Here is a 27,687-nt window from a genome sequence, read left to right on the forward strand (position 1 = left end):
CTTTAGGTGTTGATTCTCAGAACTAAAACTCTTGCTTCCCTCCAAATACTGAATGTTAAATGTGGGTTTTTTCCTGAAAAAAAAAACCAAAACCCATATACATGTATATATATGCATACTTATATACACCATATTTTCTCTTTTATGTTAGCAAGTCACAGGTAATATCAGAGATTTCCCATCTATTTGGAAGGGTACTACTTGTGTGCTTTTGCATCACACTTTTCAGAACTCAAGATTGCGTTTTAACTTTAGCCTAGTGCCAGAGATAATCTGTGCACTTGTGTGTTGTGTTCAAAGTAAAAGGCATTCCCAAGACCCAGAGTTACCAGGAAAGAGGTGCGGGAGCAAGTCAGAGCTTTGAGGAGGTATCACTTAGCCCAGGCAAAGAAGTTTTCCTGGTCCCTGGCTGACTCTGTGCCTTTCAACACATTGTACAAATACCTCAGATCAAGGAATGCGGTGCATAAAAACCAAACCAGTTCTTCTCAAAGCTAAAGTGTATCTGGCAGAGCTTACTAATCAGGCACCCACCCACATTAAAGCATCTGTGAGGCTCTAACCCATGTTGCCCATGGAGACATTACAGTCACGCTTGGGTGGTATTATATCTGAGTTAAAAAGCCTCGCTGGGCCTGCTGGCTCTGCTCAGGACCAGTTCAAGTATTTCTGTAACTATGGCACAATTAATTCATAACACACCTACAGATAAATGTGAGTTAGCTGTACAAAATCGTAGAGAATTGCTAAAATTTAGAAGCAAACAGCAAATACTGAGGTAAATTTGCTAAAATTGGCAAAGAAAAAGCAGATCTCTCTTTCACTGATGATGTGATTCAGCAATATCTTCCCACACAGAGCGTGTGCTCAAATTTACCACCTTATACCCCTGTAATGACAGGCCTGAATTCATCCCACCTAAGCACAAACACTCAACAAAGTCAGTGGTCTAGAAGCACAGTCTTCCTCTGGCATTACTGGTGAGAGGACATCAATCTCCAACAGGCAATCAACCTACCTGGGATCTGAGGAAGCTCTGTACAGCACACGGACAAAGTAAGAAAAATGCACAACCTCACAGAGTTTACAATCTACCTAGGCAACTAACAAATATGGGAAAGAGTAATGAAAAGGTGAAGCAAGTTAGCCAATAGCACACTGTAGCTCACAAATAAAGCTCAAACTACAGTTCCCCTCTTGAATCCTGATTCAATGCCACAGGCAAAATTATCTTAAACAAAGGCAATAGGAAAAAGCTTTTGAATGTCTTGTAGAATAGTGCTGTAATCAGAGACAAAACAAAATCCAAAGGTTTAATTTTATTATTTAGCTGTTGACAATTATTTGAATCTTTCCCCTTCTTATATTCTATCTTATGTAGCTAGTATTGCCTCTGAAGAAACCTTCTACCTTCAGCATGAAATCATTAGCTAGTCTTCTGCAGCAGTTGCGCGCTGTTATCTTTTTGTTAATAAACAAGGTAGCCTATCATTGTTCCCAGTAATATTTTGGTCAAAACAATTCCTATATTATGTTTTCTACCACTGACAATAGGCTTATGAGAAAAATATTGAGGATCTGTTTTGAGTAAAATCTGGGTAAAGCATAAATATTGGAACATGTATAGAATTATTATAGAATTTACTATTATGGAATTAAGTATTTCTGGAAATCAAGACTATATTATTGGAACCTAATATAGTCTTAAAACTGTCATAAGAACATGATCCTATTTTTATAAAAATAAATTTACAGAAGTCTTCTCTCCTGAATAATACTGTACTTTGTCCTCAGTTCTCACATCTCTTAGTTTTTACTGAAATATTTGATGGGACTTACCTTATTTCTCTTACACATTTCTCTAAAAGTTTCTGATCAGCTTACCATGCAACTCCTTATCAGTCATGGGTTGCAATTTCTTTTGTTACCTAGCTGTCTCCTTTATTCCTATGGGACAGACCTATTTGTTCATCCTGTGTAAGTTTTCCGCAGCGATTCCTGCGTGACTAGCTGCTTAGCAAATCTAGAAGTTTTTTTCCCTTTCTCTGATTTGTTTCCAATTTTCTGAAGTTATCCTTCACAAAAGGATACTTTGAGTACACAGTACTAAATCCTTAGCACTGCTGACCTACTAAGATAGACATTTGGGATACAACAAAGGAGCAATGACTGAAGCCAAACTATCTTCAGATCTTTGTTTTTCGCTCCCAGAATATTACACAATGGAAGGAAACAACCCCAGTTTTAAAATTCATAATTGTGAATAGAAATAAATCACAGAGAAAGATACTCAGAATTTGCCCAGAAACCAAGCTCTTTGAGAAAGCAACTTTCAGATAATAGTTCTGAGCCTGCCTTTCTTAATGCTGCTTATATTCATCTTCTAGGAGTGTCTGATGTAATTCAGTCCCTGCCCGAACCATTTGAAGAGAATCACTGATCGACTATGAAGAAAATCTTGTATAATGTTCAGATAATGCAGAACTGAAACTACAAAAAGTCCAGTCAAGATTTTCAGTCAGTCAAGTAAACAGCTCTGTTTGCAAAGTATGCTATTAACAGTAGCCAGCATAATAGAAAAAGGTTTTATTCTCCTTTTGCTTCCACAGTTTAAAGTCAGCTATAATTTAACTTCCTCTAAGTCTATAGACCTCTGGGTGATACAAACAGGTGCACCTTCATCCACTTTACAAATATGTTATGCAGATCTACAAAGCTGGGGATCTGGTCTTACGTTAATGGCAAAGCAATGCTAATATAAGAAAAAAATTAACATTTTAGTCTCTCATGTTTCTCAATGACTTACACAGAAAGAGAAACCACTGAGACAAAACCAGCTTTTCTGAACTATTTTAGGGCTATGGAAGAAAAGCATACAAATAATGTAATTTGCTTATACTTTGAATGAGCATCTCTGTATAGTACTTTTCAATTTTGCTTAGTGTTTATAAAATGTAAATCTGTATATCATTTTATAAAATTTTGGTAAACTATCCACTGTCTACATTTAAATCTGAGATGCTTTAGTAAATGTCAGACTAGAAACAGATAAATTAAATCTGTTATTCATGTATAATCTTCTGCACAAGTATAGCTTGTTAAAAGGTGCTTTAGGTTATGGTTTCTATAAGCATACTGATTCTAATCTGGAATTAATCAAGTAAATAAATAAATTTACTAAATGGAAAATAAAAATCTCTGTGCATTTGACTTGTAAATACATCTGTAAAATATTTTATTAACAGCAGGTGGCAACCTTTGAAAATTGGACTGCAGCAGCATGGTTTTACTTTTAAATATACAAATGTAAATTATTTCAAGAATGGTTTTATAAGCAGAAGCTGGTTGATCTGAATGTCTGCTTATTGAGAAGATTCACATTAACCCTCTCAGTGCTGTGCTTTTATAGAGGAAGTCTGCATTAACTATGGAAATTATAATTTGTTTAGGAATCCAATACAAATACTGTTTTGTACTGCTTTTCAAATAATTAATGTTTTATTAAAATTAAAGAGATCATTTGAGAAGTAAGTTAAAATTGGTTAACTTCTCCAGTATAGTATTATAACTTTATCATTACAAACAGTTTTGTTGTTCTTTGAATGCAATGAGATTCATTGTTCTACTGTACTGCAAATACCTTGAAAACTGTTCTTTGATGACTGTCAAGGGATAAACATGCTGCCTATGAAAATGTGGGCTTGATAACATAAAATTCACATCTGATATATTTCCCATTTCCTGACCCATAGCATCCCTGCCATTTAAGTCTTTTCTCTGACTATCAGAGAACATAGCCATCGAAATGTCCAGAAGTCAAAGAGATTGCTAGATTGATTTTTGCTGCTTCCTGGCTTGCAGTTCAGAACACATAATTTCCCAAGTGAATGGCTAAGACATCCTACACTACTTACACCTTATTTTGTTATCTTACACCTATCTAACAATGCATTCTTTTACTTTAGGACAATGTGTCTTTACAGATAAATATGATCAGATTCACCAGCTGTTCTTCCTTATTCATCACTTTTGAAGAAGCTCAAAAGTACACTTTTATTAGCTTTCAGTGGGAAAGACAAATCTGTTGGGAAGGCAAAGTAAAAAGTGCTGCAAAGAAATATATTTAAGCATTATATTAAAACAGGAAGGACGTGTCTTTTTCATTTTGAATTACTTTCTTTTTTATAAAATGTTGCTCATGTATTCATTCATTCTATACAGTACAGTAAGGTTCACTTTTCCCCTTATCTTTACTGCACTGGAATTTACCCCAAATGTATTACAAAGACATCTCTTGTACACTGGATAAAAGGAATTCCATGATTTATAAAACCAGCCCTGATATTCTGAGAAACAGTGCATTCAAAGAGAATTTTTGTAGCAAATCATCACCGCTCCAAATAATATAGGTATACCTAGGCAATGAAATATTTTTCTGATCGCTTTCTTTACTATGGTGTTTTACTTAAAACATAATGCGTTGCTTATATCCAATAGAGCTAGTTTACACCTAGCTACATAAACACAGCTCTACTGAGAAAAACAGCAGTGACTTGTCTAAAACAAGGCCAGATACGGCTCTTTATGGCTATTGCTCTATGGATGTTGATCTTGTCTCTCCTAAAGATGACCATTAAAGTAAGCCATGCTGTAGTGTAGGTAACATTGATTATATTTGCATCTCACCAGGACACCTCTGTTCACTGCACCGTCTGACTTCCTCTCCGGTTCCTTCACACTGTTGCCCAGTCACAGCAGCACCTTGACAGATCCTTATCCGCCTCTCCCAGCCACCGTCGCAGGATTTGGAACAGCCACTCCAGTGGCCCCACTGGTTCCACTGGCCATTTGCTGTTTGGAAAAATACAGTTACAGTGGTGACATAATGACAGTCATAAAGGAGGATATATAGGTTATTCTTTACTTGGGTAAGAGAAGAAAGCCCCCCAGATATAACTAACAGTGACAGAAGTGGTAGATGTAGGCACATGGAAGATGGGAAAGTCTCTGCTTGGCTCCTAAACATGGGATTGTTGTCTAAATGACTTGCATCTCAACATAAAATAAAAAGAATTGGCACACATTAACTTTCACTTAGACTGCAAAACAGACATCATCCCTTTTGTATTTTTTTAATATACTTGTATAGTGCTGTTGTATGGTAATGGTACACATTTACAACATGCATAAATATCCTTTAAAAAACTAAATAGAAACATTTTTGCATGTGATATTTTAGGAGCTTGATTTTTACATGCTCTGACAGTGCAAATGAGGCTTAAAAGTAGGTATAAATGTAATTTACCCACCCTGGAAGGCTGCTTTTATACTGGCAGAGGATCATGAAGTAGTCTCAGTGTAAAAGGGAATCAGTTCATACACATCTACTTTCTAGGTTCGCGAAACACTTTATCAAGTTTTTTAGGCCTCAAACATATCTTTCGAAAACTGCTGAATGTCCTTTAAATGGTAATAAAACCGAAAAGCTGATATGCAGCCCATCATGCAGTCTTTCTGGACGTATTCTTTAGCTTTTTATCTCCTCAAATACAAAAGAGTGAGGCCCCAGGCCTCTCTCTGGAAGAGGCTGCTCTGCCCCTTTGCAGCACGCTGAGGCCTGCGGTGGCCTGGGAGCCTGCCGGCGTACCCCCAGTTCCCGTCTCAGAGCTACTGGCAAGGCTGGCCCCTGAGTCTCTCCTGAGCAGGAGAGGTAGAGCTGCAGCTCCCCGCGCCAGTCGGTACTCACCGGTACACTCGGGGTTATAGCACTCCCGGCTCTCAGCCCAGGGCCCTCTGCACTCAGAGCCGCCATGGGCCGCCGCCGTGCACTGCCGGCTCCGCTGCTGGGTGCCGTTGGAGCAGGTCACCGAGCACTGGCTCCACGAGCTCCACTCCTGCCACTGTCCGTCGACTGCCACGGCAGGCACAAAAGAGATCGACACAGCAGAGTTACCACCTAAGCCGGGCAGGGCCTCGCGGCTTCCTTCTAGGTTAAGGGGTTTCAACTTAGGCCTGAATGCAGCCCCTCGAACTGGGCCTAGCCTGAAGACGCTTGATTTCTTACAGCAATCAAATACAGAAACCGCCATGACTTTAAAATCATTTAAAACTGTTTTCCTTTTTCTTCAAGTAAAGAACATTTCATCTCCTCTAATTGTACACTCATATAACAAAGGATAAATTGCGACTTTGCTTGCATACCGTACAGTTTGAAAGGCCTTATTAAAAACAAGGCCTTATTAAAAAGACTGGTCTTGTCTTTTTAGGCAAAAGTGGGGGTCAATTTCGTATCATGTAAACCCTGAGCTCTTCAAAGTGATTTATTACAGCTGCAGCGATCACTCAGATGGGTCAGTTTATAAGATTATTGGTCCTGACTGTGAAATTAGGTCTCTTTAGTTGAATAGGAAAAGGAAAACAGGAGTTACCACTTTGCCTCACATACAGTCTCTGTTTTCTATACTTATAATATAATTTTATCATTCATCCTCCCTGTGAGGTAAAAGATCCCAGTTCTTCAACATTCTTTTGAGATAAAATGTAGGACAGAAACGGCCTGCCTTCCTCCTCAGGTCTGCTTCCGTGTTTGCATATTGCATAATCTTCTTTCTGGGTTTGTCGAGTTGAATTTTTAAACAATATAGATCTGGTGACCAGTTCTGTATTTAGTATTTTGTATTAGCCCATACATTTGAGTTTGGACGAATATTCCCATGAGTAAAGGTTTAGGACTTATTTTTAATTTTGTATATCAGAAAGCTTCTTGAGGTAAATGAAAATATTAAAAAACAAAATAATAAAAAATATAAACCAGTTAAGTTCCCATACAAGTGAAAAATTATATGCTCTATAATAGATAATAGCACTAGACAGTATTTTTGAAAACGGGTAAGCATTATGAAATGCATTATTACTGATTGTGCTAATTCAGAATCCTACGTTCGTACAGACTTCAGCAATCATCAGTTCCTCATTGCACCTGCAGTTACCCAATATAAACTCAAAATGTAGGTTGCAATACAATTTTAATTAATACTCGTGCTTGAAAACCTCATTTTATAACTACTATTGCTATAAAAGCACCACCGCTGAAAACGAGTAACTTCACTTGGCGCACTTGCTAACCCCTGATTTCAGGATTCTTCTAAAGGAGGGTTGGAATAGCAGCTTCCTAAGTTGATGGTGTTAATAATCAAAATAGGAAGCAGAATCTTTAAGTTAGTGATTTAACATACTGTGTCTGTATGGGTGTACGCTGTTCAGTGAAATATGGAGGTGAACTATTTTACTGTTGTCTGACAGTAACCACAGAACATTTCTAACAGTTCAAAGATACTATCCGTATCTGTAATGCCCAGGATCTCAGCAATCAGTGAATTAAAGGAAAAGAGTTTTTGAGGCTTTTTCCTAAAGTTCTATATTAAATATTCTGTGTAATGCCTGGTTGTGAACCACTTCTCAATGCAGATGCCTTTCAAGCTATGACGCTGTGCCCTGATAATTTGTTCACCAGAAAATGGAAATCTTTCCAATCATGGAAGCTAGTTGCACTCATTAATCATAAAAGCTTTATGTGAAGAGGAAAACATTATGGAAATTACATTTCAATGCACCCTCTTCAGTTTTATTCATTGCTATATAGTATTATTTAGGGTAGAAAAGATTGAATCAATTATTATAGTGTCTTTGGAGAAAACTCATTCCATGGCTTCTCATATATATTTTATACATCTCCTTTATCTTTAGGAGTAAATAGCGTGTGAGTTCTCTATTTCAGAAATATCATTAAAAGACTAAAGAATTCAATATGAAGATCCCCTTATAAAATTGAACATTCAAATTACAGCAAATCTTAACATTCAGCAAAGTTTTAAACTGTTACTTTTAAATGTAACCGGTATATAACTTCCTCTGGTGAAAGTCATTTAGATACAAATGACTGTTCAAAATCCAGAATTCTCAAATAACTGCTTATTTTGACAGATTAGGTGTAATATCTTTTGTGTTTCTTTGCAATACTGAAGTGAACTGAATGCATTAATTTCTTTTCTGCTATTTTATTTGGCATTTCTCTTGTCAACTCTGCTTCATGCTCATATATCATGTTATTTACTTTTGTGTAGGCACATGTAAAATTGCACAGCTGCCAACTTGGCCAAAGCCTGGATTAATTCAAAATTTTTACAGCTGCGTTCAGCACTAAAACTTTTCCACAAATTTTGTCCTGAAGTTGGAGTATGTTTTGCTGACCAGAAGAAAAGCAAAGTTCAGCTTCCATAAAAATCCAAGAAATTTAGTTTTAATTCTGCGAGGCACTAAGTTCCATTTTTTCTTTCATCTCTGTTTTCAAATCATCAAACAACCATTTGCTAAAGAAATGCCCATCAACCCTTTTCAGGAAAAGCTCCGGTCACAGAGAATCTATTTGCAGCAGCGTTGTGAACTGTGGATATTCAACAAGCCCACTGCAAGGGCAACCTTCACACTGTCAGACAGAACTCATGAAAGAAATTTCTCACATCACAGCTACCTGACACCTTTTTAATACCTAAGTATTACAGTAAGTTCAATGAACAGAAATTATTTTTATATGTATAATCTTCTTTATGGTTATTGAACTTATTGTAATACTTAGGTATTATATACACATGTATACATACATATATACATATATATGTGTATACATATATACATATATATACACAGATGTATTGAAAATTTTGGTCAAAATTAATCATAACCTATGGACAAAAGTTTTACAATCAATTTTGAAAGAATAGATGATTTTTTTGAGTTAATTTCAATTTCAGTGGATGGAAGGTTTAACATGAAGCCCACACATTGTTTACTTGGTTAGGGGTAGTTTTTTAAAGTGGTTCATCAACTAACTCCAAGAAATGAGGCACTTAAAATCCTTACCATCAGGGTTTAACTGGGATTCAAATAATGCCCTAGCTTGTGTCAGCCTTTCTCTCTGCACATGTGTAAATAATATCCATTTTGAATGAATTAATAACAATTAAAATTTTATGGTTTCCCAAATATGTTTGTTATATGATGAATAAATATTTACAGTGAACCTCTAAGCAAACATAATTCAAACAGATATGGTGGACACAAACTGTGTGACCTCTGAATGTCTCCCTTTAAGCCACACTCAGCAAGTTGTTTGCCTTTTGGTTCTCCAAGACCCATCCTGAATCAAGATTTCCTACACAACATACCATGCCCTACAGAAAGAGTATCTTGAAGAAACTAAGAATTGTCTGTTTGTGTAGTATCTCAAATGGAGTTACCATCCTGATTATATCCTTTAATCACTACAGTCAGAATTATGAACAATATTACCCCATCTACTCACTTTGCATAACATTTTTTTTGTGTGTGCAAAGGGCAATAAAAGAAATCACAAACAACCCACATCGAACGCACTGTAACAAAGCAGAGAGTTGCTATATGAGCTCACCAGGGCAGAGTGCAATATTGCAAGGTTTATGTTGTGTTTCAGGTCCATCACATGATCTTCCCCCATACTGGGGAGGTATACATGACCTTGTCCTAGTTCTTTGGCCTCGACCACATGTGAATGAACACAAACTCCAAGGTGACCATTCCTCCCAAACGCCATGTACTGCAACAAACCAAACAGATTTTAACCAGAAACAGACACACAAGTAACAGAAGGATTTCAAAATAAACATGATCAATATTTTAAACAGGAATTATTTTGCCAGCTTCAAGGAAATCGGTACATAGGTAATCTTTAGCATCGGAAAATAAATCCTTTATAAGATTTAGTTAATTTCAACTTAAAAAGTATATTTTCTCTAAAATATATTTAACTTAGAACCATTTGATCTAATCTTTAAACTAATCTCACTGCCACATTTTCTTTTCTGTCATTCTTTTAAGAAAGATGGGTTCCCTTTTCAAAAGTTAGTTATGATATCTTTGGTGCCTGACTTAAGATATGTTTCATAGCCCTGATTTTCAGGAGACTAGTCTTTGTGAAAATCAGGCATATACTTTATCTATCAAGGCAACTCTAAAAACTTGAAGCAATCAAAAATAAGCTTTCTTTTGAAAATATAGGAATAAATGCAATAATGTCTTACTGTGTCACCATCATAAATTGAGGCTGTTATCTTACAATTGTTTTGCTTGTTTAATTTCTGGTGGAAACATGGCAGCACATGTGCTTGATTATCTTCCTCAAAAATTCCAAGACCACATAAGCAAAAGAGATTTATGCTATTTCCTTACATAAACATATTCATTGATTTAACATGCACAGTAATACATGCATCACTCTATCTTAAAAAAATGTTCACTCAACAAACTTCAAACACCTTCAGAGTGCACAATAAATTACAAACACATACCAATATTTTTATATACAAGTATTTCACAAAATTAATATAAGGAATCATAGAAGATGCATCTTTCTCTACCTTAAATTTTTTCCACTGTAGGAGAAACTAATATACAATATCCATAGGAGCTTATACACCATATACATTCCCTTTTCAGAAACAATTGGACTTAAATTTTCAGAAAGTTCTCTAATACATTATAGTTAAGCATGTACTGGTAAGACAATTCCATACATGCATTGGTAAAACAGTTCTTTATAAGCTGAAAAATACTGCAAAACAAACTTTAGTTATTTTTCTTCTGCTTAAATAAAAGCAGTTGTACAGGTTTAAACTAGGCTCTGTGACAATAGGAATGTAGTAATGAGAACTGTAGCAATGCTAGGCATTTAAGAAAAATCCAGAGATTTAGTACCCAGACCGAGCATCACACTCAGTATCACATAACTCTGTGTGTTTCTGCAACCCTGTCTGTTTGAAGGGTGTCTGGAGGGTGAAATAATGTATAACATCTCAGTGTATCATTGGTAATGATTCACAACATCACAGAAGAAATAGATTTTCTGGTTTGTCCTCACTTTTTTTCATCACTGTGAAAGAACTTCTTGTATATCGGTTTCCTTTGCCCTGAAGGCACGTATCACCTGCCCAGTTTCTACAAATAAAACCCTTTTCTTGTAGGGATCAGAATAACATTTCCTGGGGTGAAATTCAGTTGCAAGGGTGTGGAAGGACGTTCAGCTCCCTGGCATATTATCACACAATCATCAGTAAGATCAAGGGGAATTCTGCATGTAGGTAAGTTCTATTGCATTTCATTAAAAGTAAGGAAAATTGTCATTTCAGATGCTATGTTGAAGTAAAAAGTTTGTTAGCTAACCTCTGAGAAATCGTACCTGACAGAAAATGTCAAGCTTCATTCAGAGAAGATTTTAACCCACTAGATAACAGCTCAATTGATGAAAGGCTTTTAGTTGGTCACATACAAGTGGTCAAAAAGCAGAATAATTATTCCACATCCTACATGGCTAGCTTTATTAAAATTATCTTATTCTAAATATCACATCAATCTGCATTATATTAGCAAAAAAAAAACCCCTTAAGAACATTCCAAATTAATGTTAAAGTGACAGATTTTAGTCTAGTTATTTTAGAAACCTTGATTAACTGTGACATTTTGGTAAAAACCAGGAAACCTAACTCTTCTAAAACTAGTAAATTGATGACTATATCTGCATGTAATCTCTTATATTTCATCTTTTCTCAACAGGTACTATACTTAGACAGCTACTCTGATCCAGCCATATGATCTGAAGATTTTTTTCTCATTGGCAAAGTATTGGATTCTGAATCCAGTCATATCTCTAAGACTCCAAATTTTTTATCATATGAGAAAAATTAATGAGAAAACAATTTGTCAGATCAGATTCCAAACAGTAGTCAGTAATAACAACAATATATAATTTCATCTTCTGATACCACAATGGTTGATTAAGAAGCTCAGGTGCAACAAGAAGAACTTCAAAAACTACAAAACATAGCAAAACAAAATTAATCCAAATTAGAAAAGATTATTCTGTAAAAAATAATAAATTAGAAAGGTCTTAATTTAAAATTTCTTACTTTTGAATATTTTTTTTTTATATTTCATTTACATTTTCTTTCTTTAATACCATTTTCTAAGTGCAAAAAACCCTATAACATCTGATGAATTATAGCCAGATGAGCTATGCCAAATTACACCAGATGGAGAGCTGGCCCACAGAGGAGTTACTGTTTTCTATAACATAGTTTCAGATGCAAGATTCATTATTTGGGACAAAAATATTCAGATTATTGCCAACTTATCTGTCAAAAACATTGCTAGCACAACGAGTTTGGATTACTGCAGAGCATCTTTCCCTTCTCTCAGCCACTCTGTGGACCTAATCATGTTGAAGTGAACACCCACAGTGTTCACAATACACAACTGCTGTGAAGTGGGAGGAGGCGTGAGGCCATGCTGGCCTTCATCCTACAAGCATATTTTGGGAGACTTTTATTGGGGTTTAAATGCTTTTGATTTGTTCAGCTTTAAACTGAACAGATATTGGAAAGCTATTATGACCATTGACATTTCATTGTAAGTGGTACTGGTCCAGTATGGTTTAATATCTTCATCAATGACATAGACAGTAGGATCGAGTGCACCCTCAGCAAGTTTGCAGATGACACCAAGCTGAGTGGTACGGGTGACACGCCTGAGGGATGGGATGCCATCCAGAGGGACCTGGACAAGCTCAAGAAGTGGGCTCATGTGAACCTCATGAGGTTCAAGAAGGCCAAGTGCAATGTCCTGCACCTGGGTTGGGGCAACCCCTGGTATCAACACAGGCTGGGGGATGAAGGGATTGAGAGCAGTCCTGCGGAGAAGGGCTTGGGGGTACTGCTGGATGAAATGCTGGACATGAGCTGGCAACGTGCGCTCGCAGCCCAGAAGGCCAACTGTATCCTGGGCTGCATCAAAAGAACTGTGGCCAGCAGGACGGGGGAGGTGATTCTCCCCCTCTACTCTGCTCTGGTGAGACCCCACCTGGAGTACTGTGTCCAGCTCTGGAGTCCTCAGCACAGGAAAGACATGGACCTGTTGGAGTGAGTCCAGAGGAGGGCCATGAAGATGATCAGGGGGCTGGAGCCCCTCTCCTATGAAGACAGGCTGAGAGAGTTGGGGTTGTTCAGCCTGCAGAAGAGAAGGCTCCGGGGAGGCCTTATTGTGGCCTTTCAGTACTTAAAGGGGGCTTATAAGAAAGATGGGGACAAACTTTTTAGCAGGGCCTGTTGCAGTGGGACAAGGGTTAATGGTTTTAAACTAAAAGAGGGTAGATTTAGAGTAGATATAAGGAAGAAATTTTTCACAATGAGGGTGGTGAAACACTGGAACAGGTTGCCCAGAGAGTTGGTAGATGCCCCCTCACTGGAAACATTCAAGGTCAAGTTGGATGGGGCTCTGAGCAACCTGATCTAGTTGATGTCCCTGCTCATTGAAAGGGGGTGGGACTAGATGACCTTTAAAGGTCCCTTCTAACCCAAACTAATCTATGATTCTGTGATTCTATGATTCTATGATTCTATGATTCTATGGTATCACAGTTTAATATGGCTGAATAACTGCATCTAAGCAGATGACACATTAAAGGAATTTTTAAATTAAATTAGCAGGTTTGTATGCACAAATTTAAACTCACTCAAGTAGTTTCCTTTAGTATAGCTTAAATTGTCCAGTCAAAAATCTTTCTTAAATTCGTAATACATAAACTCAGCAAACTTTCTGACAGCTGCCCTCTAACCTTCATGTTTAAGCCATGCAGCTACTCCTGCCATGTCTCTTTCTAATTATAAACCTAAGTTTTCCTTATTATTATTTTCTTCTTCTCAAGTAAAGGCCTGAACTTCCATAGCACAATAAAGCTACAGGAATTAAAACATAGGACTAATTTCTCTGTAACAATTTTGTGAGTGTACCATGCAGGCACAGAATGTACCAAAATGTGCAAAGTTTCAGCAATATGGCTAAACTTCATTGATATGAGCCCTGAGAAAAAAAGGGAGATAAGTAAAGCAGTCTTAGCATATCACACCAGCCAAAATATAGCTTTTGAGCATACAAATATTTGAAATGGTTTAGGGTATTCCTGCTCCTGCCTTGTCTTGCTTTACCCATAAGCCTGAAAATGCTGAGCTTCAGCTAAATTTTGTGGTTGAAGTTGCTGAGGGCAATGGAGAAGGAGAAATAGAAATTAATTGAGATGATCTACAAGTATGGAAATTCCGTGTTCTTTCTCCTTGAAGTTTTAGCTTTGTTAGAAGTGATCCACTAAGCTGAAATGAATCAGTGGCACTGCAGTACTGGATCCTGAGACGTACTTGCTCACAAAAGAACCAGTAACAACAATGGTTACCTGAGCTATGTTTTGTTGCCTGCTATGCTACACTTTTCTAGAAGGCTCTTCATTCCAAAACAGACTGAATTATCTAATGGATTCCTGCCCCTGAAATAGTATTGATCCGAAACAAATATAAATAAACCAAATATTATGTAAATAATGGTTCCTTCATGATTTTACTTGAATTATCAGGAGTACTATTTCGAAATTTAAGGTTTTACTTCAATACTAATACATGTGTGTGTATATATATATATAATGATGAAGCTGGTGAATCCCATTCTCAAAATTTTCCAGGACAGTGAGATCACAGAGATGTATTCCCTAACATCCTAGTGAGTATCTTGGACACTAAAGGAAGTATATGAAGGCAATAGATGAAAATACTCTGGAAGCCTTGCATTAGTATTTGCAAGTTTAACAGGTTCTTTTGAAGCTTGTGGATAGATGCTTGACGTATAGTCCAGTAGGCCATTCTGCATACTTTTTTATTTTGAAGGGGCAACTTTTTGATTAGGAAACATTATTCCAGCTCTCAAAATGCTCCCCCCCCCCTTTACTAATCATGCAAACATGTAATGAATATGCCCCAGTAGATTTTTTTATTTGTAGGTTACAAGGAGAGACCACTGTTACGTTTTTGTATGTTTATTGCTTGTAGTTTACGCTCTACAATGTAAAATCTTGCTGTGTTAACAGAATCCAAAAGCTGTTTGAAATGAGTGGTACAGGTCTGGGTACACAGGCCAGATCCCAGCTATGTATGCATATGTTTGGATTGTTTTGTCAAACGTGTATTTTAATTATACTAGTGTACAAACTATGCATTTTGTTATGCATGGACCAGGGACAATCCTGAACTATGCAACTCTCTGAGTCAGGATACAAAATGTAATGAGGACAGAGGATATTTAGGCTAATAATTAAAGGGATGTTCGAAAAATTAAGGGAGCTGTGACTAGGAAAAGCACATTTCTAAATTGCTAATCTTGCACACTGCCACATAGTAGTGACCCTGTAGCCAGACAGAGAACAACATATATTATTAATAAGGTTATTGTAATTATGTGAAACATGCAAGATTAAGCCCAGAAGACTAATTATTTAGGAAAGGTAACTCAAGATACACAAAGATTATCAGAATCAGCTGTGGTGATCTGAAAAGGAAAATATCTCGGCAGTATCACTGTTAGCCAGTGAGAATTGGTAACAATTGCTCATACCGGGTACCTGGAAACAAAAATTGTACCCTGAAGTGGGAGTTCATGTGTAAGGGAAGAGCTCCTTTGTGACCTGAGGAATATGGAGCAGTCTTTTTGTGTGAGCATTGTTTAGAAGTTTGCTAGACAATGTGATTTTTAAGAATTAACTTTTTTCCAGTTTACTTTGACAGCAAATTAATTACCTTGGCTTTGCATTACATGGATTTTTTTTTGTTTGTTTTGATATGAAAAGTTCTCATTCCTTACTGGAAAGAATGAAGATAAAATTCTGTAAAATTAGGTGATTTAAACACCTTTCTTCTTCTCAGGTAATACTAAATGAGCAAGAAAGCAGGCAGAACTGGATGGCATTGTGAGTGCTGTACTGTGTGTTTTCATTTTCATCCTTCATGCAGTTTCAAAGGAAGCACTATTAAACCACGACACCCACCCTGTTAATCGGTCTCTGCTTCTTAATGTATTGATGATTTGGATTTCTTCCCTACTTTATATTTTGTATTCATGCTATACCTTCTCTTTTCTGAGTGAAAGTCAGAGAATACAGACTTTTTTTAAAAATTTGAAACTGTCAGAAAAAAGGGACTCTTGTTCCATATCTTGACTGTTGTGAAAATATAAATAACAATCTGCAAGACAAAATTTCACAGCTGAATAGAATTACACTTCTCTGCTCTAATTGAAATGCCCTTATGAAATTCATGTTAAAAATAATAATAAAAAAGATATAGTTTCAAATTCTTATCATTATACAGTTCAAAAACATCCACAATTTTATTTATTGGCTGCTAACACTACCTGGACAGAGGGCAGTGTTATTGCAAACCCTTGATTCTCTTAAAGGGCCGCTGCAGTGTGTCCCGTAAGGTGATACACAAGTTCTGGTTCGCACCTGCGACCCTTGACCACAAGTAACTGAACACGTACTCCACTGGGCCCACTCTTCAACACCAGATTCACCTGTATTCAAGACAACAAACAAACATGAATATAAACATAAGTATTAATGCGACCCTTTTTTTGCTGAAGCTCATTATCCTCTGCTCTTACAAATCAAAGAAAAAAGTACCACACCAAAATAAATATTTAAAAGTTCATGGAGTAAAGCAGCTGTGAAAATGTGCAATGAATAGAAAATAAAGACACCTACAAAGCTGCAGTCACATAACACCTGTCAGAGGGAAACACTTTAATTGCATAGCATCATTTACAGCTTTATGAGAACTACTGCCCTTCAACACTTTAGAAACAACACTGCCCTCAGGATACTAAAAGAACATAGACAACTCTTTTTATATAATAGCAAAGGATTTATCTTTGACATTTATACTTATCACTCTAGAAGGAAGGCTACGTAATAGTTTAAGGAAATCTACCAGTAAGGGAATTCTGATTTTAAAAAACCCAACGAACCAACCCCCTAATATCTTATCTTTTCTTTGGCAGAGGATAGTCATCTAGCATTTGAGAGAAGTTCCCAGGCAAAGAGAAGCATTTTGCTTACCAAATTTTAACCTGAATGGAGGGTTGGGAACTTTGGTTTGAATATTTACTGCACAGATCTGCTCCTTGCTTTTCACCTGCAGGTGTGCTAAACTCTTGGATGCACTAGATCTCATTACTGCGTATAGTACATACCACTATATTCAAAATTGTCAGATGTGATTTATTAATACCATACATTTGAATAGCGTAATTGGTTTTATTGTTGAGAGATAGCACATTATACTATTTCTAATTTTTTGAAAGCAAGTGATGCATAAAGTCTTCTTGCATGGATATTCAGGAAAGAATGCTTAAATTTAGTTTCCATGAACAGCCATACACACAATTCTGGAATTCCTTTCCCAAAGGCATTCATGTTCAAAAAACTGGATCCCTTGAGTATTCTCAGAAAGCAAATGCAAAAATAATGTGAACATACCTCACTGAACAATTTGAGTAAATAATTATGGATTCATGTTTACCTTCTTCCATTAAAAATCAGTATAAAATGGCATGTTGAAGCCTCTCTTACACCCTTGATTTTTAAACTTAAGTCCTTTTTGAAACAAATGGAATTTTCTGCTTTAAAATCAGTGACATGATACAACCTTCAGTCTTGAATAGCTTGCTTAAAATTTCAGTTATCTCAATATACCTCTAGTCTTCCAAAAGTTGTTATATTGGTCACAATCAAGGGAATGTCTGCAAACCAGGAAGACTCTGGTGCTAGCTTCCAAGAATGCAGTAAATGATATACTATTTCTTGAAACTGCTTTTGTAGCAAGCATCTGTCCAAGCTCCTTTTTTTTTGTTTCCAGAGGCTAAGCATGAAACCTTTGCAAAATGCTTGTCTCTGCTAGTCCTCTAAGAAGCAATTCTAAGGCTATTCAATGCTTTAAAAAAATGTGCTTCTTATTCAGTAACAAGACAGAATGCTTTATAATTAGCACACAAATCCCTCTGCTTTTCATAAAATTATATACAATTCTAACAATTTCTATGGACAAGGACAAAATGATGCGATTTTTTACATACAAAAATTCACCAAAGTGATTTTTGTTGTCATTTTCTTTGTTACATGAAAAAACGAGAAATTTAATCACTGATTATTATTTTATTCATTTTTCTGATATGAATGTAGCATTTTGATTAGGTTGTTACATGGCTTGGATTCAGGTTAGATGATATAATATGGTAAATATAGTTAATATCTAGGTAGACATTAACAATTATACAATATGTACTATATAAGCCCTATGTATATGCTAAAAATACTTGTATTACTATGGGTTTCTAGGCTAATATTTTTTGTCTTTTCCTACATGTTTGAAGTTTGATTTTGCCTTTGTTAAAATGGTTTAGATGAAAGGTCAAACAGCAGAAAAAGTCAAAGCTATGTTTCTCAGAATGTTCCTCATTATGTAAAACAGTCATATATACTCAGTGTAAATTATCCATTATCCAACACAGACATGGTGACAGTGCATAGCTAATAAAATACAGAAATGAAGTATTAAAAATTTAAAATTTCAGATACCTTAAAGTGGTAAAAAGTTACTCTTAACCCTTGGAATAAGATGAAAAATAGCAGTAACATGATACTGACAAGTGTGATTGTATTGAGTGAATTTTGAAATTAATATTAGTTATTAGAAGTTCTGAGCATATATGTACTGTCCATTCACAAAAGGCAGAATCTAGAAATATACTTCAACATACGTAAAGGATAGAAGACTTATTTGCTGGAGCGAGATCCTCCACACTAACATGATGTACGGTGCAAAAAGAGTGAAATCAGGTAAAATAAAGAACAAATTTATCTCACCAGCTGCTTCACTTCCCTTTGCACAATGCATAATGATTTTTTGGTAATTTTTAATTTTTCAGAGTATTTTGTAGTACTGTCAGTATGACCATTACTTATTTTAAAATATTTTAAAGGAGGGAAACATCTTCACAGACGTATCATACCATAGTTAACCATTTTTATGGTTATTAAAATAAATCTTCTTTATTTTCTAGAATAAACCTAGATCGCCTACATAATCTGCAAATATATCTTCCATTGTTTTCTTTATCTCTTTTCCATTTTTTTATTTTCTGAAATGAAAATTTCAAAAGGGTTACTTTTTGTTTTCCTTCTAGTTTTCCATTACTTGAGAACTCTTAAACTTTTATATCTATCGTATTAAACGTACAATCTCAAATTAACTATTGGCAAGCTACCAAGCCCTCACTCTCCCCTGCTGCTCGACATGTAAGAGGAAACATAACTTACTGTATGGAAGGCCTCATTGATCTGTGTAACACTTACCTGCATTATACTCTCTAAATCCCATAACACCTAAGGGAAGGATCAGTCCAAACACATAAAATGACAAATATAGGACAATAAATTATTCACACAATATTTTTTTTTTAAATAAAATGTTTTACTGCCTCATATTGCTCACAAACAGGAAAATGCATATTTTAATACCACATTTTAAAACTCTTCCATTCCCAGCAAAATTCGGTGGATTAAGTCCATTATTCTAACAGTATTAAATGCTTTTCATAAATCTTTTCCAGGACAATTCTCTATTCCTATCTCTCTGTCTTTTTAAACCATACAAACATTTTGTTGCACTTTTGCATCTGTTTTATTATTACACAAAATAAAATATTAAGCAGGCTTAAAATGTAAGAAACCTCATAAACTCAGTATCCATTTACTTTAAAAGTTATTAGATTTCTTAGTACATGGGTAAATTCATGAGATATAGATATGTTAGAAAAAACCTTATGAATCAGTTTAAGAAGATATCACATTAATTATATCACAAGAAAATGGATGCATTAGAGGTGAAGAAAAGATGCAATGATCACTACAAAGGAAAATCAAAATGAAGAAGAGATGAAAATTAGTAAGTATGTCAAAAAGAGCACAGTATTACTTAAAATGTGTTAACCTACAGTATGTAAAATACAGATTTCCTCAAAGTTGGGCATGTAAATTTATATGCTCTGCTGATACATCTCACATGCTTTCAGAACAGGACCTTGAAAGACAAGCCTGTATCATTTTGAACGTTCATCTCCCACTCCACACACACAATCTATCAGAAGGTGATGGTATAAGTGCTGCATTTATAATGCAGTTCTCTAACACCCATAATAGATGCACTGCAATGCATGACTAGAAATTATCAAATACAAGTTTTACCTGCTAATATAAAAGTTTTAGGGATTTATATGAGGAAATAAAACAGATCATCTTACTTATTTTTTGGAGTAATTGTATGAATTCAAGAAGCAGCATAAAAGCAAAGGTGTTATTCTATGTAGTAAGCAACTAACATTCTAAGTCTGAGCTAGGTATGTAAGTAATAAGTTCTACTTGCCTAAACAAAAACCGCATGGAGACCAAGAGTGTTCTAGGCTCCCTTCTTCCACTATATTTGCTTACAGTAGTATCAACTGGGAGTTAGCCATAAAAGAAGTCCTACAGATTAATAGGAGGGAAAGAGACTTTTTCCCCTTCTAAATTCTTTACCAAACAGATATACACTGATTGGCTATACATGTATTTAGATTACTTAATATATTGATTTCTGCAAATCTGTTAAGTAAAGCATCCTACTACTAAGGAAGTCAACATGCAACATAACTAGAAGCAATTATAGCTCTTTTACTAAAGTGAATATAAACTGGAAGCGTTATGTATGACTGATGCAGGCATATTTTCTAGGTTAGTAACTATGGAATACAGAGTAAGTTGTTTCAAATCCATACAATAATTATGGGGCACAAGATTTTCAACGCAGTAACTTACTGGAATGGAGTGTATAGGGAACCGTCAAAGAGTTAGATTTTACCAACAGATACACAGATCATTACTGATGTCAAAATGAGCAGTAGTTTTGGTGTATGAGAGCTTAATTCAACTCACCACTGAAATGTTATCATTGACCTCAAAGGCAGCTGTGGTAACTGTTGGTAAATAGGCTTTTTTTTTTCTTTCAATTACTTCAGCTCTAGGTTTATAATATCATTTTGGTATCTTTATCTAAAGAAGATGAAGTTGCTCAAACAAAATTAGAAAATATGTTTTAGATGAAAAACTGTTAGATAATTTGCACATCCAATTAAAAACTACTTACGGCCAATTTCATTTAGCAGTTATGAATCTGGAAACTAGAGAACAGAGAGTTGTGCTGGGCCAAAGATAGTAAATGCTGAATGTATGCACATTAAAGTCACCCTAGTAATTAATTAATTTGATAAATGCCTAAAGCTGGGATTAGACCTCAGTCTATTTATAAAGAAATTCTGAAGCATGTTCTTAACATCTTCTTTGAAAAAAGTTAATATGTCACAGTAAGCTGTCCTGTGTCTTGTACATGTGAGACTGCTTTTACTACTAAAGAAATTCATGCTTACGCTAAATGATTCAGTATCAACATTCACAGTGCATGTTTTTGTATGATCTGTCTAATTCTCAGCTACTTTATTTATGGACTTTAACTGGTGAAAAAAAAATAAATGATTCAAAAAAAGTATCAGCTTAGAAAACTGACAAATATGCAGCAAAAGATTATGGAAACATGCAGTGGTTTTGCTAAAATTAACAACAGTAAATAGAAAAATGTAACTGATGTATTACCAGTTTGTGCCATAAATTTAGCAGCATCAGCTTGTTCCTGAGGGACCCTTTTCTCATGAACAGATCGAGGTCGCTGACTTTTAATTGTATGATCTCCCATCATTCCAAATTCTAAAGACAGAATAAAGGTTTATGAAAGCTTGTGTGTAGACATTTCTCAAAAGTCACATACTGTCTCATGCAATATGTTCCTAAACATACCTGGAAGTTGCTGGTAAGAGTCAGGCAAGTGATCATGGCAGTTAACATCAACTTAACTTTGCTACACTCAGCTTTTAATACTTAAATTTGTGTCTGCAGATTTTCAAACATGATTTTATTGTATGAACCAACATTCAATGTAGTGACACATACTATAAATCAGCTGTATGACATGGGACAAAAACAATTATTCAAATGCAGACATTTTATTCCTATATTTTGAATCAGTGCAAACCACACCAGAAAATTATTGTGACAGTGTTAGATGTTGCTGTTCTATGGCACAGCCTGCTGTTCCTCCAGAGGACTTCTATTTGTGCACTTGTCTTTCAGGCTGACGAAGCCTTCAACAGAGATAACGACTCATCTTTGGGAATGGTGGCAATGCAAAGTAATAATAATTTAGCCAACAAACTGCTTAATTTTTAGGCTGAATGCAGCAGAACAAGGGCTTGTGAACTGTTTCCTTTCTCAAATCTCTCAGTTATAAAGACTATAGGTTATATCTTGCTCTCAGTGTTTAAAAAGAAGTCCCCATTGATTTTAATAGGGAAATCTACGTAAAAATCAATGACATAAAGGCCTCCATAGAGTGTGGGAGGCAAGAGTGCTTCATCTTTTATCCTATCACTGCTGTCATTTTCCCTCTCTGGTCTGGTGCAAACCTCATAGCCTTCTACCTCAGACTCCATTTTTCCTTTCTGTGATGAAATGTGAAGGGTCCTTTGCACTTAGAGGGGAACTGCTGCGTCTTCAGCACAGTTCCCTCTGGTCCTCCCAGGCACACACAGTTGTTCGCAGCTTGGTGCTAAATATTCAGTTTCTGTTGGGACTCTAATTTAGGAAGCGTGTGCTGGGAACCGTGGGTCATGTTGAAACTACTTCAACTACAACCACATGAAGTTTCTGATGAGGCAGAAGGTGTCTGAAGCACTAGGAACATAAACATTAAAAAATACCTTTCTGCTGGAAGGTTACCTCGCGAATGCAAAATTCAAAATTCTCCCCAATTTGTAAAGTCATGAAGATAATAAAACTTACCTTCCTGCCTCAAAAGATGCAAAACATTATATGAGGTAAATGCTACTTATAAATATTATTTGCAAACACATTGTTCTGATAAATCATTAAAGTAAAAATATTTAAATTTCTATTTATAGTATAGAAATAATAAAAGGTAAATATATTTTTAAGGGGTCAAGCAGCAGAGAGGTTTTTTTTTTCTTTCTAGTAAATTATTAATATATTTCTCCAAATTAGTGTTTCTTTTTGTAAATATTTATTAATGGCACCACTTAGAATATAAATTTAATTGTTCATTTGAGAACAGCAATGCAGTTTGTGATCTAAAGAGAATATTTCAAAATCTAATTAATAAAATATTTTTTGAGAATTAAACAGTCAACATTTTTAATACACTCTAGAAATACATATAAAAGATAATTAGATTATATATATACATACATATATATAATATATATACATATATGTATGTGTATACATACATATGTGTGTTATAAAATTTTATGAATAAATTTTTACAAAATACACCTCTTCTACAGCTCTTCTGATTTAAGATAGCTCTTTATTCTGTGGGAAATCTCTTACTGTGATTAAAGTTTTACAATCAATATTCTAACGCAAATTAAGATTAGAATGATACTTTCACAGTTTTTACAAGGTGCAGTACAGATGACCATTTAAACTGTAATTAACAACATGGTGAAGGACAAGAGACTTCACATAGCTTTTCCCCTGAAGAGGCTGTGAAAGGAAGGCATGTTTACACAGTTTGCTTCCTGCGCGCTGCCTGCTTCTCAGGCAGTTTAGAGGATATGCCACCATTCTTGCAGAACACTACTTCTATTTTTTAAGTTACAAACAGAGTGCAATAACGGGAGACCTTTGCTAGAGAGAGGCTTTCCAGAGGCACAGGGAGGTGGTGAATGCTCCGGTCCCAGTCCCACAGCATCCCATGCTGGGCGCAGGCACATGCAATATCCTGCAGGACAGAGACCTCTGGTGAAGAGGCAAAGGAAAGTCTGGGAGATCAGTTTTCCGGGTTGTGATTTATACCCAGTGTAGCTCCATTCACAACGATGGACTTACTCATGAATATCACCAAGCAAAATAAAACACAAGTTGTTGATGCAGGATCTAGTCATGCCTCGACTTTTTCATTTTTCCACTTAGCAACAACACATTTTTAATTTACACATTCATTTCACTTCAACTATTGCTGATGGTCTTTGAGATGCACTTTTCAACTAATCTCCTTTGGTATATTAAGTGTTTATATAGTAAACATATAAATATATATTAAAAAGAAATGTTTCATAACAAAGATAAAAATATTTCTTTATAAGTTTTGTCAAAAAATGGAACCAGACTTATGCAGCGCTCTCATTTTCATATTCAACTGAAGTATTTAACCAAATGCCGCATGAGAACGAAAGTAGTAACAGGAAATGCAGTGTACTGGCATGGGTGAGGACTTCAAGGCCTCATTAAAATTCAAGCCTCATAAGAAAAGAAAAATAAGGATCAAGTACATTTTCATAATGGGATCAGAAGTGTCCAGTTTCTGTGTATAAGAACAAACAGGGCTCTCAAAATTGTTTAATCTAAGAAGCTCAACAGTAATGCATTTTTTATGAAGCATTTTATAATAAAATATCTTACTTAAGTGACTGCCACAGTTTACAATAAATACTAAATAGAATACAGCTTTCCTCCATTTTCAGATCTTAGCTAAATAATGAACGTAGAAGATGAGCCAGTTATGCATTTTTTTTCCCTCAATACTTCACAGAGGAGAAGTATTTAAATGCTTTCTGGGCTGGGAAAGCATTTTAACCCAATTCAGCCTAAAGTATGACTAAATGGCACAGTAGTTTCAAGGACCTGTTTGTGTGGGAAAGGTGATAGGAACCATCTTACTCTACACAGTATCTGGCATAGAGGTGTCCAGTAAGGTCGAGTCAGCATGATTCAAGACCTGATGTCTGGGATATAATATTGGATGTTTGAATTGAGATTCTGAGTAAAGGAATTTTTCTCATTCTCACTCTTCTTACCTAGTTCTTGAGGCTGAAAATAAGTTTTTTAACCCAGAAGAAGGTATTTTTGCAGACATCAGTTTCTGAATAGAATTTTTTGGTGATGTCTGTCCTAATTTTCCCTTGGGTGAAACAGGACAGTCCTTCTCTGCTTTTACCTCAAACATTGATATTAATCAGATTGTTTCATTAAATAAAGAGGGACAATGAATCTTTTCAGCAGCAGACAGGTACATGGCCTGATCCAGAAATCGCCAATGTGACTCTAAGTCAGGCCTGGAAACATGAAAGGATTTTAATGCTTTTTATTACATTGTTAATGCTATAATCTACCTGCATGAGAATAAAACTCATAAAGAAATACCTCAAAATGTAAATAACAAATAGCATTATGGGGAACTTCAAACAGATCATTTTAACCAGACCGTGACTTATAACAAATCATAACGTATTACAAACATTTGTGGTAGAAAATCTGAGGTTTAGTTATCTGATAAAAGAATTTATACTGCTGTCAGTGGTCCTTTGGTGGCTATGGAAGTACAATAGTTTCCTGCAATAGGATGCATATTCTTTCTCTCCTCAGCTGTACACAATGGATCAATATTTGAAAGTATTTTAGCAATGCATGTATCTTAACATGGATGTGATTTATCATTTCGTTTTACATATAATTCTGAAGCATGTAATATAGTTCCATGCCTTCTAGGAGTGAAAAAAAAAAAGAATGATTTCTTAAATTCCAAAGTTTACAGTTAAGTATTATTTACAACAACTCTTATCTGTAGTCCCATTGGATTTACCTTTATTTTTATGTTATGTTATGGGAATTTTTATTCCTATTGAGTAAACTTTTTAGTTTTTAAAGGAGAAGCTAAAATGTTGCAGCCAATGTAGGTGTACATTTTTAGGAGAGAAGAGAGGTGCCATGTGCTCTCTGTAGGAACAAAGAAGAAAAAACATCTGTTAACAATATAAAAATGCAAGTAGGAAGACTGAAAAATACAAAAGAAAAATACCAGCTTTGCAAGGTTCTACTCACCAATGGCTAGTCCTTGCTTTTTGTCAAGTGGATAATCATTAAAGTTAAGGTACATGTCAAACAGATTTTATGCCTAGGCTGTTTAATAATATTTGTAAGCCTGTCACATATATATCCTAGTCATCAGATGACATTATAAACCATGCTGGTTTGGCTCTTATAGCTATTTTTATGTCACATTTCATGGGAACTTCACAGTGTAAATATATTGATCTGGTTATGGGTGTACCATCTACTATGAATTGTCCTATTAATGGCACAGAACACACTGGTGTTAATAAAAAAAGCCTTTTTCACCACAGTAGTTGGTGACAACAGCGTGAATGAACCATCGAACTAAAATAAGTGATTCTGAGACCTTTAGGGTTACCCCTTCAGGGCATGTAAAATGCAAAGCAACTTCTGAGAGCTGCTGAGTGTCCTCAGCTTGTACTAAACTGCCTGTAAGGTGAGATGGTGAGCAGCTCCCTGAAGGCTGATCAGAACCTTAAAAGCAAGAAGAGGCAATTGATTCCCCAAAGTGACTGTCATTTTCTTCTTTCACCCACAGCACTCCGGCAGTGTACTTCATGCTATCCTACCCACTCCTGAACTGTAAATAGTCAAATGAGTGTTTTCAATTACTCTTGACTAAGGAATGAATATTAAAGGCCTTGCAGCCAGAATGTGCATTAATGCAAACTGTCTCACGTGCAGTAGCATGGCATCTTCTCTGTGCCAACACATAAATGTTTTTTCCCAGACATTATGCAAAATGCTGATGTAAGTCCCAGGTGAAGGGGAAGGAGGGGGTGCAGAGGGGGAAAGGAAGAAAGAAGAGGGCTATAGAAGTATGTAAAGAACCAGTTTGTTTAAATTAAATTTTGGACTGAGCTATTAATTGATTTCAATAGATCTGATTAATTGAAGACTTCCAGGAGCTTCAAAAAGTTTCCTGCACATTTAATTTCTTCGTAGCCCATTCTACAGTTTCTCCTACAAAGCTACTAGTGCAATATGTAGTAGTAGCAGTACTTGGAGTTTCTCATCACACTTGCAGCTGGTCAGTACAATTTCTTCTGGTCACTAGATGGCAGAATGTGTGTTGACTCAGAAGCACAATTTTGCATTGAATTGAGAAGCCGAGACTTTCTGGGTTTTTTTCACTATAAAATTTTCTATCATATTTATACATAAAAAAATAATTTAATTACATTCAAAGGACTGAGGGGGTTTTGTTTTCTTTTTTTTTTTTAGTTCTTTCATAGGGCTGGAGATAAAAAAAAAAGCAAAACACTCAAACCAAAAAAACATGAGCTGCAGTTGTTTTTCTCTTACAGTAAACCCTGTGACAAAAGAGGAGAAAATCCCAGGAGCGCTCCCTTCCCTGTCTCCAGCCCTGCTTCACTGTAGCAGGGCACCCAGGCCCCACAAGGAAGCACTTGTTCTCAAATGCTGCATTGGCAGGACACAGAGCTTCAGGGCATCAGTGAATATCATCACTCTGCAGTACAGATTTAAGCTATGGCTTTCTATGGGAACCCCTTAAAATGAAATTTTCTCACCGGGCAGGCAAGTTGCCAAAATGGTAACATAGCTATTAGTTGAATTAGATTTCCATGGGAACCTCTTCTTAGCAAATGTGGAAAACGTTCTTAAAACAGTCTTTGCCTACTTCCTACGTAGATCCTGGTCCCATAAAAAGTCCTCTTTTGGCTCTCCAAAACAGTATAGAAGAGCTTTGACCTGTTTCAAACTGA

At 35.8% G+C, this 27,687-nt stretch overlaps 1 protein-coding gene across 1 annotated transcript in view; it reads right to left on the reverse strand.

Moving 5' to 3' along the window:
• The window catches only part of ADGRB3 (adhesion G protein-coupled receptor B3), a 473,802-nt gene that overhangs the window by 263,542 nt on the left and 182,573 nt on the right, over positions 1-27,687 (reverse strand). The window contains exons 3-7 of the mRNA XM_050893783.1: positions 21,647-21,757; positions 16,315-16,476; positions 9,467-9,631; positions 5,747-5,911; positions 4,687-4,851 (exon numbers count right to left, since the gene is read on the reverse strand). Of these exons, the coding sequence (XP_050749740.1) occupies positions 4,687-4,851; positions 5,747-5,911; positions 9,467-9,631; positions 16,315-16,476; positions 21,647-21,757 (768 nt within the window). The remainder of the gene's footprint in view (positions 1-4,686; positions 4,852-5,746; positions 5,912-9,466; positions 9,632-16,314; positions 16,477-21,646; positions 21,758-27,687) is intronic.

Source organism: Gymnogyps californianus, chromosome 3 (assembly GCF_018139145.2).
Source record: "Gymnogyps californianus isolate 813 chromosome 3, ASM1813914v2, whole genome shotgun sequence".
In the NCBI taxonomy this organism is placed as follows: Eukaryota; Metazoa; Chordata; class Aves; order Accipitriformes; family Cathartidae; genus Gymnogyps; species Gymnogyps californianus.